This window comes from Mus caroli, chromosome 16 (assembly GCF_900094665.2).
Source record: "Mus caroli chromosome 16, CAROLI_EIJ_v1.1, whole genome shotgun sequence".
Lineage (NCBI taxonomy): Eukaryota > Metazoa > Chordata > Mammalia > Rodentia > Muridae > Mus > Mus caroli.
Genome location: NC_034585.1, coordinates 41,248,962 through 41,268,998, shown reverse-complemented (window position 1 = coordinate 41,268,998; position 20,037 = coordinate 41,248,962). Strand labels below are relative to the sequence as shown.

The following is a 20,037-nucleotide window of genomic DNA, read 5'->3' as shown; positions in this document are numbered from 1 at the left end:
GGGAATGGGTGGGTAGGGAAGTGGGGGGCGCTATGGGGGACTTTTGGGATAGCATTGGAAATGTAATTGAGGAAAATATGTAATAAAAAATAATAAAAATTTTTTTAAAAACTTGGCAATAAAGTCTTCCAAAATGAGATTTCATTTCTACGTATAGAACTGTCTGCTAAATTGTAAGACCACTACAAAGTTGAGCAGATTACAGCTCAAGTTTCAAACAAGGAAAGTATTTGGGACTGCCCCCAAATTAATGTCTAATTCGACAGTTTCCAAAGTGCATGCCATCAAACACTGGCTCTTATGGTGCTTAATGAGTGCTATAATAAGTAATATTTATGGTGTATGCCTGAATACTTAACATACATTGGCATTTAATGCCCAAAGCCACGTGTGCTAGGTACTCCGCTCAGCAACACCATGTGCAGCTGTGCCTGCAGGTTGCTCTGTTTTTCCTAACTCCAGCTTTGTTCTCACTTGGAGAAAACTGAAGCACCAACACTTAAATAACGTAACCCCAAGTTCCCCAGAGAAGCCAAGATGCTGGTTTCAGTGTTGTTACTCAAAACTCCCTGCCCTGACTACACTGTCTCAGAAGCAGGAGACCAAAGAAACTGGCAAGCATACTTCTTTCTGAAATCCCTGGGCATCTTTGACTAAGAAAGTCTTATTTCCACAGACCCTCCTCAGTGTGGACTGATCTACAGTGGGAAACTCTGTCCTTCTCATCGGCAAGAACTGATGATTTTAGCTCAGTCTTAACCTTGCTTGCCTATGTGACCTGCTATTGGGCCTCAGCTGACTTTAGCAGAGTCTTCAACTTGATTTTTTTATACAAGCGTTTTCACTGATGAATACTAATTGTGCACATGTATGAGGTGCAGTGTGATAACTTGATACATGTATACGATGTATGATGGATAATCGGGGTTGTTAGCATCTCCATCCATCATGTTTGTGCTGGGAAGCTTTGAACACCTGTCTCCAGTTCCTCATTACATATTCAAGACATGGTTGTGAACCAGACACCCACTGTGCTGGAAAACATTAGAACTTAGTTCTTCCGTGGAGGCCAGAGGTGAACATCAGCATCTTCCTTCACAGCTTTATTATTACTGCTGTGATTTTGTCAAGAGTCCCTCACTGGACCCAATGCTCGCTAATTCTGCTAGACTGGCTAGCCCAGACTTCTTTTTATTTTCTCCTATACACCGTACTTTTAATTGAAACTATGCCAACACTTTAATGCCCAGATAATTTGGTTTCTTAAAGTGATATTTGTGTGCTGGAATTTTCTTATAAGAGACGTGACCACAAGTAACACAGTATAACTTATTCTATCTAATAGGAGACCCAGTAAGATAGCACAGGGGAACGGATCCCAGTTAACCATCATTTTAGGCAAATAAATAAATAAATAACAAAAAAACAAAGAAACATAAATTCTGTAAGAGCAAGAGAAAAGTGAACTAATAATGTCAGTAAATCAATTGACAAATTATTCTACAGTGTTGCAGATACAGCTAGGAAATGTCCTCATCTTCCCATGACATCCTGACACCGAATCAAGGCACAAGCTTGATTGAAGCCCTGCCTATGTGAGTCCCTTGGAACATCATGACACAAAAGGGAAAGATCAATCATTATAACTTCATGACATCACCAACATGTCACTGTGTTAATGGAGGAGCAAAACCAGAAAATGGTTTATACATATGAATTATGAAAACTTTAGGGAAATGTTTTCCTTTCAATTGATAGTCTGTAAAAGGAAAATGAGGTGTATTCAGGACACTCAGAATTACAGTAGCTGTTCTCATGGATAGTCCTTGAACACGTGGTTGACTTCAAGTAGGCCTGCTTCCATCTGCTCACAGTCCAGTGACTGAGGAACCACAGGCGTGCTGGCTCACCTTCCCATCGGGAAGCTCCGCATAGCCCTCTATGTCACTGGTAGATGTTTTGCCAAATCGCCCCAGTGACCCTTGCAGCTTGAGACCAGTGAATGTAAAAGCCATCTCCCAGAACCTGCAAACAAGAGAGAAAGAGGTCAGAGATGCTGATCAGTGCAGTGTCTTTTTATGTCCATCAGCCCTGGATATGCGGATATGCGCATGTGAAGTAACTTCAATCGGTTCATCTTGACACATAGTGTCTACTAATCCCTGTTAGGCAGCACAGATTCAACACTGGGGCGAGGGGGAGTCCACTGTCTTTGTGAGACCTGGATTTTGAGTTATGCTGTCTGCTGCAGCAGTTACCAGCCATAAGTGAAATTTTCAATTGGATTGAAAGTAACTGATGTTAAATATAAGTAACAAGTAAGAAAGGTAACAGAGGGTCTACATCATTCCATTCTGGAAGCAGAACAAGGTGGATGTGGGACCTGAAGCCACAGACTTGAGATCAGGAGTAGACAAGGATCATCAGGAGTGTTGTGAGGATTCTTGTGCCACCGTTAAGACTTAAGAAACATAAGAAACTCCACCGTGGTCTGAAAGCTCACCATGGCTTTGTAAATGCCAACAGTGAGTTACTGAGATGCTATGAAAACTGCTTTAAGTGGAGACTATGAGAAGGCTGCGCTCAACTTAAAAGCCTCTCTTTTATCTATACTGTTTTGGAAGATCATTCCCCTATATCAAAACTTAAAAGGTACACTAAGAAAAAGGGGGAGGGAGGGCAAGTGCGGGGGAGGGAGAAAAGGCAAACTGCTGGTTAACTTGAAAAACAGCCCATGCAGAGCTGGAGAGGTGGCTCAGCACTTAGCAGCACTCTCTGCTCTTTCTAGAAGATCTGGGTTTGGGTCCCAGCACACACACACACACACACACACACACACACACACACACACACACACACGGCACCTTACAGCCATCTGTAACCCCAGTTCCAGGAGATTCAAAGTCCTCTTTGTCTTCCACAGATACAACGTGCTTGTATTACACATGTATGCATACAGACAAAACATTCATAAACATAAAATAAGAATAAGTATTTTTTAAAACTTTCTGAAATCTCCCTAATTTTGAAAAAAAATTCAATTTAATGATAGCAAAAATTATCTATATATCTTTGGTCCTTTTAGAAATGTCCCTTAAAATATCTGCTAGTTTCTTCTTTGGGTACCAGACTTACTTGATGTGGCCGGATCCTGAGGTAGTTAATTGTTCATCGTTATCAGGATTGAAAGTGACCTTAAAGACTTCCTGAGAAAACGCTTTCGTTCTCAGTATGGGCTGCTCTTCCTTCCAGCCCCAGATGGTTATTGTGTAATCAGGATGGCAACCAACAGAGGCCAGCAAGTTCCCCTCGTTGTTAAAGTCTACATACGCATAGGCTTTCTCTGTCCCATCTGTAAGGATGAATGAGAGTCTGATCAACAAGACAGAAGCTCAGCCCAGAGGGAACACACCTGTCACACCAGCACTGGAGGTGTTGGAAAACAAGATCAAGCCCAGCCAATGCTGCAAATCTTATATCCCAAAACAACAACAGAGAGGGAAAATGGTGGTGGTGGAGGAGGAGGAGGGAGGGGGAGAGGAAGTAGAAGAAAAAGGAGGAAGAGGAGGAAGAAGAGGAGGAGAGTGATCTATGTTAATGTTAAAATGCCAAGAATCTAAGAGAGGACTGGGGAGACAGTCTGTCCAACAGGTAACACAGCCAGTGTACAAACACTGAGGTTCAGGTGTTATTCTAATGGTATAGGGTGGGAGCACAGAGACAGGCGAATCCCAAGGGCTTCTTGGCCAACCAGAGTAGCTAAAATGGCAAGCGCCAGCTGTAGTGAAAGGCTCTACATCATATAATAAGGTGGAGAGCCATAGAAGGAATGCTGGACATCAAGCCCTGGCCTCCACAAATACATGCACAGGCAAGCGCCCCTCACACATATTACATGGGCAGGGGTGTGCATACATGGTATACATACATAAATCTTCCAACAGAGCATAGATAGAAAAATCTCCCAAAAGAGTAATCCTAAAAATCTTTCATCACTCTTGGCTTTAAAATGGCTTATACGATTAGAAATCAAAATTGTGTTTTCCCAAAGAAGAACATGCTGCATATATTCCATCTTCTGGAAGAAAGGGAGCCACACTCAGAGATCAGAAAAGGTCTGCAACTTTAAATTTGTCACTGAAAATTTCCCAGAGTTAAAAAAAAAAAAAATCCCCGGACTCCCCAAATCAGTTACCCAGACAGCAGAACTGTAAGACAATGGAGACTGCTAATGTTACCCACCACCCTCACCCTCACTAGTTATTCAAACTAAACAGCAAGGAAGTTTTTGTGAAGTTATTGGCTAACATGACTGATAGTTCTGATCTTTAAGGATTGTATCCTTGAGAGTCTAGGCAGGCATTATCCAATCAGCTGCAAGGTCTTAGAATTAAAACCGAAGATTCCCTAAAGAGATAGCGCTGCCTGGAGAATGCCCACGGACCCTTTCTTTGCAATCTCCAGCCTGTGGGGCGACCCACAGTTTTTAAACTTCCTAACCTAGGCAACTGTAAGCCAAGTTCATGAAATAAAGTTCCTTTCTCCATCTTACTTTTGTTCCTCTGCTGAATCTTGGTTAATTCTGTAATCTTGGTCACCTTCAGGACGTTAGCTTTGAACATGGACTACTCCAGAGATCTTGACGGACTCACCTCTCAAGATCCTGTAGGGCTTCAGAGAAGGGTATTCATAGATGATAATCTTTGGGAAACTTCCTTTTTCGGCAACTGCAAAGTGAGTTTTCTTTGGATGGACCTAGAAAAACAGAGTCTCACTAAAATATTCAATGGAAAATTTCACTTAGATATTCTTATCCATGCAGTAGTGACTGTTACTGTGTAACTGGCTACTACACTGCGCTTCAATCTAAAATTTTAAAAAATGTGCATATGATAAATACTTAATGATGGATATGAACTGAACTAAAAATTAAAAGGAATTTTTAAAAATTAAGGCTTAGCTTTATTAAAGAAATCATCTTAATCTTATGAGTATTAAATTCATAGTGATAATGAAGGCTTTACTCTTTAGTGTGTGTCAGAATTGCTTCAGAGGTTCATCCAGACACAGATTTTAAGCCCGAAACCCAGTGTTTCTTAATTCACATTTATATTTTTTAAAAGTGCTATGCCTCTGCTGGCCTGGATGGTGATGTAAGAACAGCTAAGTAGGACAGAAGACCAGTCGTACTTACAGTGTAAGTCGCTCTAAATGGTAGAAACATTTACAAAATGTGTGTCTCCATTCATTTTCTCCCTGAAAGACTGGGTTACTTATGACAGACAGAATTTATTTGACTAGCTGTCCTGAAGAGTTGGAAATCCAGAACTGTGGAACAGCATCTGTCAAGGGTTTTTGTGAGCACCATCCCATGAGAGGACCTGACAGGCTGACCTCCTGCTGAAGCTGCCTTCTATCCTGTGGTGACACATCCTTAGGATAATATCTCTTTCTTTCTAAAAGACTGAAACTGGACCTCACAGGCTAGTTAATAATATAGGTTAAGATCACTTAAGACTGATATTCTCCTGTGGGGTCGGTGTATTTGTTTAACCTGCCTTTAAGACACTAATTCAACAACTAATCTTGCAGCCTTGGATTTCCTACATTATCAGTTTTTATAACTACACTGATGCACAGCTGTAATCTTGATTTATGTACAGAGTAGTGAGATAGATAGATGGATGGATGGATGGATGGATAGATAGATAAATAGATGATAGATAGATAGATACATACATACATACATACATAGATGCATAGATAGATACATAGATACATAGATAAATACATAGATAGATTCATAGATACAGAGATAGATTAGATAGATAGATAGATAGATAGATAGATAGATACATACATACATACATACATACATACATACATACATACATGCATGCATAGATACATACATAGATAAATGCATAGATAGATACAGAGATAGATAGATAGATAGATAGATAGATACATACATACATACATACATACATACATACATACATACATACATAATTTCCCCTCTATTCAAGAAGCTAAGGCAGGAGGATCTCAGGTTTAAAACCAGCCTGGCCTCTGTACTGACTTTAAAGCCAGCTTGGGCTTCATGAAAAAGAAATAAAAAACACTTTAAAGAAAGAGAAAGAAAAGGGCTTAGAATAAAGATAGCTGTGCATCTCATGTGGCCCTACCACACCCTGCATACCACTGGTCTCTAACTGCCACTGTGACAACTGAGGAAGACAGAACCAGGGATTCCCTGCCCCCGGGTCACTAAATGTTGGCATACCCCAATGGCACCAATCCCTTGGCCACTGCTACTCTGCAGGTAAATTTGTGTCTTGTCTTTAAAATCCAGCAGGATCATCTGGTTCCCAGCCACGTACAACAAGGTGCTGCTGTCCAGAAGCTGTAGGTTGGCTCGCTTTCTGCAGTCATAACCAAAAGAATGGCTGGGGCAAGGCTGCTAAGGAGAACAGTAAGACAGAACATCCAATAGGGATCCGATGCCTGACTAAAACAACTGAGCCATTTTTAAAACCGATACTCTATTTAATTAACCGTCTGAAATCAACAAAGCTGAACTTTACCCTGAAAATCAGAATTTTTTTATGGGTCACAGACATAGTTTTATTTTTAAAGTAAGCGAAAATCTTCATACAGAGACTTAAGTTTTCTACTTGAATTTTTGGGAAGAAATTCTGAGATTTGGGGATAAGCAGATAGATAGAGCTAGCCTTTCTAAATGGGGATCATTTTCCTCTGTATCCTGAAAACAGAACCATGCCATACAAAGTCCAGGTCTTCACCTTCATAGCTGCCAGTCAAGTTTGCTGAAATCATAGTAAAAATCATTTTTATTATTGTTTATATGGGGTGTATGTATGTGTGTGTGCATGCATGTGGTGTATGTGTGTGTGTGTGTGTGTGTGTGTGTGTGTGTATGTGTGTGATGTCTCTTCTTCCATCTTGGGCCCCAGGGATTCAATTCAGGTCATCAGGCTTATGTGGCAAGTGTTTTTAACTCACTGATCCACCCTTTAAAAATATTTTCTAGGCCTCTTCCTTGAAGATGAAAGACATTAAAATTCTGGGATGATGCGGCAGCTGCTGGTTCACTGGGTAAAGGTACTTGTTGCCAAGACTAACGACCTGGGTTCCATCCCTAGAACTAACTTACTGGACAAAAAGGGCAGACTCCTGAAAGCTATGCTCTGACACGCCCTGGCACATGTGGGAACACACACGTACACACTTGCATACATTATACATGTAAAAAGCAATGTAAAGAAAATCTGACATTTGTAGGAATCTAATACAAAATTTTACAACATGCCTACTGTATTAAGTTCAAGTTAAAACTTAATTAATATAAACAGATTATTTAAATCCACTAATATAGGACACATAAAATATATAGATTTTCCAAGGCTTTTTTTTTACTACATTTCTATATAAGCAAATATATGTATGTATGTATGTATGTGTGTATGTATGTATGTGTATGTATGTATGTATGTTTGTATGTATATATGTAAGTGTGTATATGTATGTATGTGTGTGTATGTATGTATGTGTATGTATGTATGTATGTTTGTATGTATATATGTAAGTGTGTATATGTATGTATGTGTGTGTATGTATGTATGTGTATTTATGTCATAGAGTAAAATTGCATTAATTCAAAATAGAAGTTTAAAGATCTAGGTTACATAAGATCTTATTGGTACAGTTCAGCTCAAATTTAAAAACACAAGACATAAAATAACAATGTAAATGAGAGCAACCTATGAAAACTTTTAGCATCTCAGTGCTGCTTCAGTGGACAGATCTTTCCAAGAACCTGTTTAAGGATGAATCTATTTCTTGAGACTTTGTTAGGGGGGTGGGGGGTGGGGAGGGACTATGGTTTTGGAGGATCCACTTATTTGTAAGAAAATTTCTTATGTCTGAAAGACAGAAAAGTTAAGAAGAGAAAATTCCAGATTAGAAAGTAATTTGGGGCAAATTAGTTTAGTCACATGTAGGCTTGAAACGGAGTTCAAAGCTGTATTCAGAAAGCACGCACCCTTATCTCCAAACTATACCTTTGGAAAGAGGCCAGTTGCAGTGCGGGCTGACAACAGCCACTATTCACAGACGGCAAGCTGAGGCTGTCGCGGAGACTGTACTTTAATTACCCTCTCACAGACCTAACATACAGACAGCAAACACAAGTGCTCTCCTGGGTCAGCCCTACGGTTGCTGCCTGTCTTCACAAACCAATCAAAACTTGCTGCAGTGTGACCTCTTTCTCAGAGTCACCTCAGCTAACTCTTCCGGTGCATGATGGGAAAGTATCAGCCTTGACAATGGTACCATCAGTGCCTCGAGAAAGGAAAGCAATGATGTCACTAGACAGGCCTTGGCAAAGGGAGGCCAGCCTGGGACACTGAAGAAAATGTCAGTAAGAAGCTTTGCAGACTCCTGCGAAAAACCACATCTCAATGAACAATATAGCCTGGTCCATCTGTGAAAAGAGGATCCCCAAAGAATCATTTCTTCCTATGGTGGAACCGAACAAAAGCTTAACTTAAATTAGGATCGACACCCCCACCACATTTCTTACAATTTCCTAAGTGAAAGGTTGGTAAACTTGTAAGGCAAGAAGTAGATACCTTAGGTCAGCAGTTCTCAACCACAAGTGGAGACCTTGCATGTGTGTGTTGGGGAAGGGGGGGGGGGTCACATAACAGATATATTTACATATATCTGATTCATAGCAGCAACAAAATTACAGTTATGAAGTGACAAAAAATAACTTTGTGGTTGGGTGTCACCACAACATGAGGAACAACTGTATTACAGGGTTGACACATTTAGGAAGGTTCAGAACCACTGCCTTAGGCTTTCTAGACAAAAAAAAAAAAAAAAAAAAAAGTCTCAATCACAACTATTTAAGCAGCTATAGACAGAATGTAATGGGATGTGTCTGTGCTGCAATAAAACTTTATTTACACAAACAGGCTGGAGGCCACATTTGCTCCAGGGGCTATAGTTTGCCAACCCCTGACCTAGGGAATGAAACCCTCCCGCGTTATAAATGTATAGCTGCAATGGATACTTGAGGGTGAGAAAATAAAGTGGGATCCGTTCTTCTGAAGACACGTATGGTATGGAAACAAGCTCCAGGTAATCGTAATAGAAGGTCTCGGAAAGCACGGTCTTTACATCGGCTTCTGGCTCTTCCTTAACTTCAACAGGAGGTTCCTGGGAAGCTAAAACATGAAACACGTGAGCTAAGAAGAGTACGCATCGAACCCTAAAATCATATTTCACAAAGGGAGGAAGGCCATGCAGCGCCGTGCCTGAAGTTAAGGACAACCACTGGCCTGAGCCCGTGTCCCATGCTGCTAAACTCGGGAGGAGCGGGTTGTGCGGATGGAAGGAGCGTGAGGCGCGTGCTGGCCACGCTTCCAACAGAGGACGTGGAGAACTCCTAGAACTCCTAACTAAGCCGAGGCACGATCCCTGGATCACTTTATCCCCAGATCAAATACAAGACTTCTCGATGTGGTCCTCAGAAACAGAATGTAGAACCCCTGAGGGCGGCTTACTTTCTGTACCCGAGTCCACGTCCTGCAGATTTCCCGTTTCCTCGATCTATAAACAGCAATTTGACTTGTCCGAGAAATTTGCCTTTAGAAACAGCGACGGTTACTGAGAGAGAGCGAATCGCGCTTACGTGCAGGAGCCTGAACGTACTCTTGAGATGAATGCGAGCTTTCGTCCATGTCGTCCAAATCTAAGTCATCACCCAAATACGACTCTTCCCCTTCGGTACTTAAGTCGGCTGTGGTGTCTTGGGAAGCTTCATGCATAGATATTAAAGACCACTTGTTTTAGTTTAAAATCTCACAAGATCTTAGTTAAATGTTTTTTTTTTTCATTTCCAGAGCAACTAAAAGCTTTACTTGTTCATTCTTTAAAGGTCAAGGGTTTCTATTCAAACTTTCCTAGAACAGACTTTATTTGATCAGACTTCAACTTTTACAAAAACGAAAAGGCCTTCTCTGTGAGTTCATTTCTGTTTTCATTTCCTTTCTAGTCTATTTCTCTTATGGCATATTAACAAGAAAGGATAAACAAGACGCCAGCATGAATGTCGGTATACTGCAGTCATAACGGCAACTAATATTTGATAGGTTAGGTTGAAGAGCCACAATGCTATTTAAGTGTAACCCTCTTTGAGTATGGTAATTTTTCTCAAAGTAAAATCAACTTATTATTAAATATTTTAATAAGTTAAAATACTGGCTTCAGAGTAAACTAATGAGGAATGAGAACTGAGAAAAGAGAAGATTTTGGGACTAAGACAATGTTCGGTTCCTGTCCAACCATGGGCATGCTTAGAACCCACCGTGTCAATCACACGAGAGACTAGCCTGAGGGACTTTCAGAAGAACAGGGAAGAAACAGCCAAGTGCACCCCGAAATACCTAGTAAGTCTGAGACGAAGCTGAAAGACTAGAGACAAAAGCCCAAGAGTATTATAAACGACAGCAAAAGGCTGGGCCACAGACAGAATTCCATAGGGTGCACCCATTTGGATGGAAAGAAGGTACCTGGATGGGCCAAAGACTCAGCTCTGCCCAGGGAGGCTCTGGAGAACCACTCTCTAAGTATACCTGAGCTCTTGTGGCCAGGGCACCTCTGCTCTCTCATTGGCAGCCTATGGAATCCTTCTCCATAGCTTTCCCAATTTAATTTCCCAAGTCACTCATTTAAATGGGCTAAAGGGAGCTGATGGCTTGGCAGGTGAGAACACTGGCTGCTCTTCTGGGGGACTGGGTGTTTTTGATTCCCAGTACCCACACAGCAACTAACAACTTCCTATAACTCCCGTTCCACAGGCCCTGTACTGTACGTATGTGGTGCAGACATACTTGTGGGCAGATATTCACACATGTAAAAGAAAAATAAATAGTAAGTAAAGAAGTGAGACTCTAAAAGGTATATTTTTTTCCTTCAAGGTCAAGCACTGCCACACAACCCCAGTAGGAACTGTGTGACAAGTTCCACAGACTGAGGCAGTAGACCTCAAAAGGAGGAGGCCTCCTGGAGCCGGTTGTGGAACTCTTGGCCAGAGAAAAATTGTTGAGCCGTAGTTCTTTTGGCTACTTATCTGTTTTATCTTTTCTATTCCTTTTCCTACTTATGAGATGTTCTTGATAGCCTAGGCTTAATCGAGAACAATGTTAGAAACCATCCCTTGAGATGGAGACACTAACCATGACCTCATCACTGGGAAAACCAGCGCTTCAATTTATAAATCATGTATAAGATAGTGTTGATAGATTAAAAACTTTCCCAACAGTAAAATTTTATACGGCTGCACCGTGTGTCATCGGAAGTAGGCTTTGGTATATGTTTAAGAAAGCCTTAAAAAAAATTAAAACAGTTTAAATTTATGCTTTGAAGATTTACAGAAAATCAGGTTGTTAAACAGTAACTGATCATAAAAAATTTACTACCTTGTTCTTGGAAATTTGTCACTAGCCTTAGATGATTTTTGTATTTTATTGTGCCAAATGATTATAATATCCGTTCTACCTGACTGCTTCATTGAATATATTTTTTAAAGTTGTAATACCTGTTTCTTTATGCATAAAAACCCTTGTTTGAGAGCTGCAAAATACACTCAGATTCAAACTGCCTCTGTGCTTGTTTCTGTTTGTCACCGCCGAATCCTTACCCACCTAGCCTTTGAGGATCCTCATCCCAGGAACCCCCATACCCGATTGGGGTGGTCCTTGGCAAAGCACCTCCAAGTGGTGGACTCGGGGCTTAAGCCAAACTGCTTTCCATTCTGCTGTATCCAATTGTCCATCAAAGACAGATCGCAGAGGAAATGGAGAGCAAGATATTCATGCAGCTTGCTATCAACATAGACAGCTGACATTTCTTTGGTTGTTTTGACCCAGGGTCTAATGTAACCCAGTGGGTCTCAAGGTGGTGGCTGGCTAAGGCTGAGAATGAGCCCAAAATCCTAATCCTCCAGTTCTTACCCCTGGACTGGCTAGGATTTACACTTCCACGTCAAACAGTGCCAGGAATTGAACCCAAGACCTCTGGTACTTTAGGCCAGCCTTCAACCCTCTGAGCTAAGTACAGAGAGATGAGCTAGGAGCTGGGGTTAAAAAATTAAGGCATAGATGCTACTTTTATGGAACAGGTGAGTCTGTGAGAGAGTATGGAAACAGGCCAAGCATTTCTGCCTGTAAGTCCAGATGGTCCTCTTTTTAAATGATCTTACCCAAAGCTGATAACAAAGAACTGTGTGTGTGTGTGTGTGTTTTATTACCCCTACTCACATTTCAAAGTGGACCTATGAGCCAGCTTTCCCTCATTCCTTGATCCTGATCTCCCCCCATCAGAAGTGTCTTGGTCATCTGGCTCCTTCATATTGTCTGTAAGTACAAAATGAGAGAGAAAGACATAAGGCCAGAATACAGAAATTAACAGATCTCTCCCCATCATGAATTCCACAAGCACCACAGGCCATGTGTGCTGGCACTCTTGTGCCTGCACTGTATCCAAGATGAGGTATAGTGGGAGGCTGTGAGCAACATCATGAACCTCATTGAAAGTGGGAACTCACAAGTGTCCATTCTCCAGGCATACCTGCCTTTCTAGTGCACTCTGGCTTTCCCAAGACCCACACTGAAACACGACACCTTCAAATGCATCCCCACTAAAACTAAACCTCTGCCTCCCTTTCTTTTGGTCAGTCCAGGGTCTCCTTTTCCTCATCTTATTATCAATCCCCATGGAGTTACATAAGTGTCATTGTTGGAGATTAGCTCAATCCGGAATCTGAGTGTCCAAACGCTAAAGGTCCTTGTCCCCAATTGGTTTTTGATCAATCAATAAAGATGCCAGTGGCCAATGGTTGGGCATGGGGCAGGACCTTTAGAGTTGCAGAGGCTAGGATGCAGAGAGGAGATGATGTAGGTTCGCCAGAATGTGGGGACAGACAGATGGACAGGGAGCTGCAGGAGACAAAGCCAACCAACCTTGTGAAATTTCCACTTTCCTGATTGGGCCTAGGATAGCAGGCGAAGTATTAGAAGTGCCCAGTCGTTGAGTTAGCAAAGGCATTAAAAAAAAAGTTAATGTGTATGTGTCTTTCATTCTCACATCTGAAGAGCTGCTGGGCAGGTGGCTGGAACTGTGCAACCCTCCGAGATCATAAGCAGAGTAATCAAAACTTATATTACATTTCGTTTCAAATATATTTTTGAGCACATCTTCTGTGTCTCACAGGCACTAAATTACCAGGGTACATGGAGGTGGGGGGAGGGGGAACCATGGATGGACTTGAACTTCCGGGAGCTTATTGTTTAGAAATACGCAGGCATTCAACAAATAGTGGGAATTTGAGTGCTACAAGAAATGAAAAATGAGAGAGTGGGGTAAAGTGGGCGTGTGTAACAAGAAAGCTAAACTAAGCTGGAGGCTTAGGGAAGCAGGGTTTGAGGCAGAAATGATAACTTGGTACAGGCTGGGGGGAGGGGAGGTGCAGGATAGGCAGAGAATAGCTCCGAACTTAGCCTACTGATGAGCACAGGAGCCGTCGTGTCGTTGGTTTTACACCCGGGTAGGACAAAATACCCAGAAAACGCAAGTTAAGGAATGATGGCTTTATTCTGGCTCACGGCTCCAGGGTACATTCCACCATGGCAGCAGGAGCTGGGAACAGCTGATCGCAATTGCATCCACGGTCTGGGCTTGAATTCTTTTTGTTTATAACCCCATCCCAGAAAATGGTGCCCTCCGCGTTGAGGGTGCGTCTTCCCTTCTCAGTTTACTTACTAAAGGAAATCCATCGCAGACCTATCCAGAAGCTTGGAAGCTTTCCTGGAGAGTCTAAACGCTGTCATGTTGACGGTCAAGATTAACCATCATGAGTGGGGGATGCATACGAAGAGTAGGCGGATTACCAAGTCACGTGACAGTTTCGTAAAGGAAGTCCATACTGTTTTCTCCAATGGCTGTAGGACTATACATTCCGGATCAACTATAAGCCGCCCCCTTTCTCCATACTCTTACCAGATTTTTTGTTTGTTTGTTTTATTTTGCTTTTTTTTTCCTAACAGTCTTTCTAACTGGGGAAAGATAATGGTAAATAATTTTTTAAAAAATCAACATTCAAGGTATCAGAAGGAAAGTGGACCTACTCTCTAGGTTATACATTACAGGCTCTAGAAACCAGGTAATTGGCTTCCAGGGGCCACTGCTTTCCTGAGCCAATGGGTTTCTTGAAATCCAGGAGTTGGGCAGCACACGTGTCTCCCAGTGACTTGAAGCCCACTTGTTTCCCACTCTCTGAAAGGTTCACGAGGTCTGCTTTCTGACAGGTTATTTCTCCACCACTGGTGAAGTGAGCTAATTTAAAACAGATTAGATTATATTAAAGGCAGGTTGACTGGGAAGTTGCTCCTGGGTGGGTGAGTTCACTGGCCCCAAGGAAGTCACCATGGGGAAAGAGGGGAGGGTAGAGAAAAGGGGTGTGTGGGCAGAGAGAGAGAGAGAGAGAGAGAGAGAGAGAGAGAGAGAGAGAGAGAGAGAGAGAGAGAGAGAGAGAGAGAGAGAGAAAAGGAAGAGGAGGAAAAGAGAGTGCCCAAAATGTCAGGATTATATAGGAAGGAGCCTCCATGGGGAAGGGCAGCCAGCACAGCCCCTGGGCTGGAAAGTTCAGGGGTGGGGGCAGGGTATGTTGGGTAGGGACTGAGGGATGCTGGGAGAACCTGCAGGCCAGGTTTGCTTTGGTTTGCACCTTGGTCCCTTGTCCTGGGGTCCAAAGCCAAACATTTTCTTCCTGTTGCCTTTCTTTTCTTACACACATATTTAGTATGCCGTAACCAAGTGATTCTTAGTCTTCCTAATGCTGTGACCCTTTGATACAGTTCCTCGTGTTGTGGTGACCCCCCCACACACACACCCATACAATTATTTTCATTGCTAATTCATAACTGTAATTTTGCTACTGTTGTGAAACATGATGCAAATATCTGTTTTTTCCCCGAATGGTTGCAGGCACTGCCTGTGAAAGCGTCATTCCACACCCCCAAAAGGGCCTTGGCCCACAGGTTGGGAACCACTGATAGTGAGGTTAGGCTGATTCCATGGCAGGCTTCAAATTGGCAGTTCAGGACTGAGCAAGTCCAGGCAAGTCCAGGTCTCAGAAACTCCCCCACCACTTGGCCTGTGGCAAGGACAGTGAGTCAGCAGCAGTTTCCAGCCTCCATGACCGGTAATGGAATATCCCTAGAGATGGAGTAAGATAAAGGTCACCTACCCTGGAATCCCCTAAAGTGCTTTAAATCAGCTTGTGAGCTTGGGTGTCTCTCGCTCTCTATCTTGATAATGGGAGACCCCAGCATGCAGAATAAAACACTTTTTGTGTTTACATACTATTTGAGCCCAGGGTATCATTCTTTGGCAAATCGTGGACCCTTACAATATAACTGAATAAAACTAGATGCATTTTTTTAAATTAGGCCCATAGGTCTAATACATTTATTCAAAATTATTCTGTAGATAAACAGCCAAGGGTGGCAAGTAAGGACTTGACCCACAACGGAAGATAAGCAGATACAAGGACAAAAGCGTCGCGATGCTTTCTGGGCTGTCATGACTGTTGTGTTCCTCACAGGGCCAAGGCTGCCAGAAAATAAAGCTTAGTATTGAAAAGGTCACCTTCGGAATTTTGGGAAGGTCATGAAACACTCACCCCTCCGGAAGGGAGAGGCTTGTTACCACTTCTCAGACCACCCGCAGATGAAACTGATCTGCAGGTGGGGACACATCCCACAGGACTGACCAGTGCTCACCTTCAGATAAGGGCAGCACCCCAGTTCTTTCAGTTAGACCTCAATGACATAATTTGAACGTTTTTCAAACTTATAATGATTAAATAAATTAATTGCCAACTCATTCCATAGCTTCTCAAAATTTTTACCTTCCTAGATTTAAAAACAAAACAAAACAAACAAAAAAAAAAACCACCTTTTCTGGACAAGTGCCAAAAGTGAGGGACTATCAGTTTACCTCATCTCCTCATTGGCTGGAGACATTCACTGCATTTCTCTAAGGCAAGCTAAGGTTTCATCTTTGGAGGGGACAGACAAAATTATAGCATGTCAACTCGTCTAAATCAGTATATAACAATGAGAACGAGCAATTCTTGTTTGTGTGTTCTCTATTACATCCTCCTTAATAGACAACCAGTATAGACTAACTAGGTTCGGGAACCTATTTGCAGAGGGATTGTTAAGTCTCCCTTTATGAGATTCGAGCTTATTGATTCAGCCTATTGAGTTAACCCTAAGAAAATGTAGAGAGTGAAAGTTCTCAGTGGTGCAGAGGATTGTGTGTCCTAAAGAGTTGGCTGGAAGCCAGACACAGGACATCACAAGGGAGCGTTGCTCAGATTCACTCACCAGAGTCCAATCCTTGCTCCCCAAATCTCAAACAATCTCTGCAGTGTGCTGGAGCTGGTCAAAGCTAATAACCAGTAACTGATATAGGAAACCAACTCAAGTTTGAGTTTACTTTGTCAAATACAGTGGTAGAAAAAAAAATAGCTTGTGGTAGGGTCTTTTTGTTTGTTTGCTTGCTTGCTTATTGTTTGGGTTCTTCTCTGATGGCAAACACGAGTCTAAAAATCTCTGTACACATGATCTCACTTGTTTTTAAAATACAAGGCAGATGCTAGTATCATAATTTTGCAAGTGAGAAAGAAGAGCAGTTAGACATTTCGTCCTTCCCTATGACCCAGCTCATGCAATCCATTTCCAAGGCCCGTTGCCAGATGGCCAGCTATGAAGACTTTTGCTTTCACCCTTGTCCTCACCTCTTTAAGTACCAGGCTCACTGTCCCTGTCACTGCAGATAACCTCTGCTCCTACTCTGTTTCTCTAATCCATTTTATCTTTAAATTTTCTTTTCATGGGAGCTGGAGAGGAGAGATACCCCAGCAGTTAAGAGCACTGGCTGTTATTCCAGAGTACCAGGGTTGAGTTCCCAGCACTCCTGTGGCAGCTCACAACCATCTCTACTGTCCAGTCCCAGGGCAGCCAATGCTTTCTTATAGCCTCTGTGAGCACTGCACACATGTGTGGTACACAGATAAACATTCAAAGACTCATACACATAAAACAAGAATAAACAAAACCTTTAAAATTTCAGCTTCTCGTTACATTTATTTATATCTTATTTGTGCGTAGGTGGGTACATGTGTGGAGGTCACAGGACAATTTTGTGGACATTCTTTCCTTCTACCATGCAGGTGACAGGAATGGGACTCAGGTTGTCCAGCTTGGTGGCAAGTGTCTTAACCCACCGAGCTACCTTGCCAATCTTCTGTTTTCTGCCTTGCCCTTTGTATTCATGAGAGAGCTGCCAGAGCACCACTCTCGTTTACAGCGTTGTCGAGTGACTATGTTGCCATCACAGGAGAATACAATACAAACCCTTATCATGGTGTAAAAACCCTTCGTGGTGAGGTTGCAGATCGCTGCTGCATCTCACACCCACTCTTTGTTCCTACTCCCCTTTGGCCCCTTTTCTCTGGTGTCTTACTAAGCAGGCAAGTAAGGCTACTCATGACTAACGAATACACTGTACACTCGATCCCTACTGCCTTTGCCTATTGCCAGCGTTCAGCCTCACTCCTGAGACACTTGGCCTGCATTTGAATCTTAACAAGAATCCCAGGAGGCAAACACAGCCATTTTTTTTTTCCGAGATAAGGAAAATAGTGTAGAAGGGCCCACTTGAGAAGACTCACAGCTAAGGGTGGGCAGGGGTGGTTTTGTTGACCCAGGCACATTTGCAGCAGGCTTTCTTCTTCCCTCTGTGGTGACCTAACTTCTCTGGCTACCTAGTTGTTTCTTAACCTGCATCACCAGTTCACTGCAGGCAGGAGCTGTGCACACATCTAACCCGCACTGGTTGCTTCAAATGTTTGCGTTCAATTACCACAGGAGGACCGGGGAAGTGTTCCAGAGAAATTGGACCATACTAGTTCCACCTAGAAGGTGAAGTTCACTGCTCTCTGGGTCGCTACCAGATTTAAGGGAGACTCATGGGGACAGCCCGGCCCAGGCTAAGAGCCCACTTACCAGAGGTGTTCGCTACAGCAGCTGGTTTCTAGTCACACCCGCCCAAGGACTCCGTTTACTGCGGTTGCCATAGCAACGCCACTCCGCCCGCTGGTAGTGATGTGGGGGGAGGGGAACAGCAGGCTATTAGGCGCATGCGCAGCATCCCCCAAGGTTTTTGCCAAAACTGAGGTGTTGCCACAGAGTCATCCCTCTGCCCTGGGGAAGAAGCTACTGCGACACCCCCACCCTCAGGAAACAGAAGCCCAGCATTCCAACAGTTTATGAAACAGATGAGTGAGCATTTAGGTACTTGCCCAACTTTCCAAACCAGCCAAAGGGTCCTGAGGCAATTATTTGCCAATTAAAAACAAAACTTTTAAAATGGTGTGGTCTTGGCTGCAGAAGGCAGCTTCCAGCTTCATCAACATCGAAGACGAGTATTTTCTAAAGCTTACCTGTGTTTTTTAAAGAGTAAATAAGGGTTTGTGTTGTGAATCTTGCTGCAGGAGGTGGGCACATACAAAGCAGAGGCTTAATTTTGGGTTTTTGTTTTTAATCTGCAACATATGTATTGGACAAAGGATTTGTATATAAAATATATGACGAGCTCATGCCTTTATTTTTGTTTGGTTTTGTTTTTGTTTTTCAAGGCAGGGTTTCTCTGTGTAGCTGTCCTGGAACTCACTCTGTAGACCAGGCTGGCCTCGAACTCAGAAATTCGCCTGCCTCTGCCTCCCAAGTGCTGGGATTAAAGGCATGCACCACCACACCCAGCTAAAACATGTTTTTATAAACCTGAAATGGATGGTTTTTATTCTATCTTCTGTTCTGGTAGTCTTGTGTTATGTTTGATATTTTCCTATGCAGACACCTTAACTTTGATAGCTCCTTAGCTATGCCTTGGAGCAATTTGTACCACATTCCTGCTGCGTTGACATGGAACTTCTGTTAGCTCTAGAGTTAAACAACGACAGGAGAGCCAGCCATCTTACTCTGGGGCACTTCATGGCAACCTGTAACACCAACATCGAGAGGCTAGTTCTCTTTGAAAAGGAGATGGAAATGCTGGCATCTTCCAACAGCATGTCTCTTCAGGTCTTTTAGACTAAAATCCACAGCAAACGAAGACAGGGGAGATGCTGTATGTAGCCAGCTGAGACCACAGTGGGGGAAAGAAGCAGAAAACCTTTGCATATTGTTTCAGATGTTTAAAATGTCCCGTTAGAAGAGGCCATCACAACAGTAAAAATAACACCAAGAATAACCCCAAACAAACCCACAGCAGAGCAAGCCTATTGATGTGCTGCTCAGCAGGAGGGACAGCTAGAGAGAACAAAGGAGCTGGAAACCAAGCTCAGTGCATGTGCATGTACCACACACACACCACACACATACGCACCACACACACACATACACCACACACTACACACACACACACACACACACACAGAAAAACAGTTGGAAACAAAACCACTTCTAAGCAGTAGAAAGACTTTCTAAATTGGGGGGAAAGTCAGAAAACAGTAAACTTTGCATCTGTTTGATTTTATAAAACAAAGAGGGTTTTTTTTTTTTTTTTTTTGTAGGTAGTGAAAGGGAGAAAAACACCGGTCCCCATTTTTCCTCCCACATTCATCAATTCTTTGTTATCTACTGTCTTGACTTGAGTGTGAATAAAAATATTTTCACTGAGAAATATTTAAAAGATGTATAAATCACAGCAGGTGCCTTACAATCTAGAGAAAATATGAAGTTTATGATATTTCAGAGACCACTAATACACATTTATATCTTGCAAAACCAAACCAAAACCAATGATTCTAAAGATCACACGGTCGGTCTGTAGCTTGACTGGGTGAAACTGTGGATGAGAACTAGTTTGGGAATCCTT

At 42.5% G+C, this 20,037-nt stretch overlaps 1 protein-coding gene across 1 annotated transcript in view; it reads right to left on the bottom strand.

The window, feature by feature from the left end:
- Positions 1 to 18,228, bottom strand: part of Cfap44 (cilia and flagella associated protein 44) — a 91,389-nt gene extending 73,161 nt beyond the window's left edge. The window contains exons 1-8 of the mRNA XM_021185422.1: positions 18,165 to 18,228; positions 12,351 to 12,446; positions 9,722 to 9,847; positions 9,101 to 9,254; positions 6,287 to 6,449; positions 4,653 to 4,755; positions 3,136 to 3,352; positions 1,911 to 2,025 (exon numbers count right to left, since the gene is read on the bottom strand). Coding sequence (XP_021041081.1) covers positions 1,911 to 2,025; positions 3,136 to 3,352; positions 4,653 to 4,755; positions 6,287 to 6,449; positions 9,101 to 9,254; positions 9,722 to 9,847; positions 12,351 to 12,441 — 969 coding nt within the window. The 5' untranslated portion in view covers positions 12,442 to 12,446; positions 18,165 to 18,228. The remainder of the gene's footprint in view (positions 1 to 1,910; positions 2,026 to 3,135; positions 3,353 to 4,652; positions 4,756 to 6,286; positions 6,450 to 9,100; positions 9,255 to 9,721; positions 9,848 to 12,350; positions 12,447 to 18,164) is intronic.
- Between the last annotated feature and the right edge of the window lie 1,809 nt (positions 18,229 to 20,037).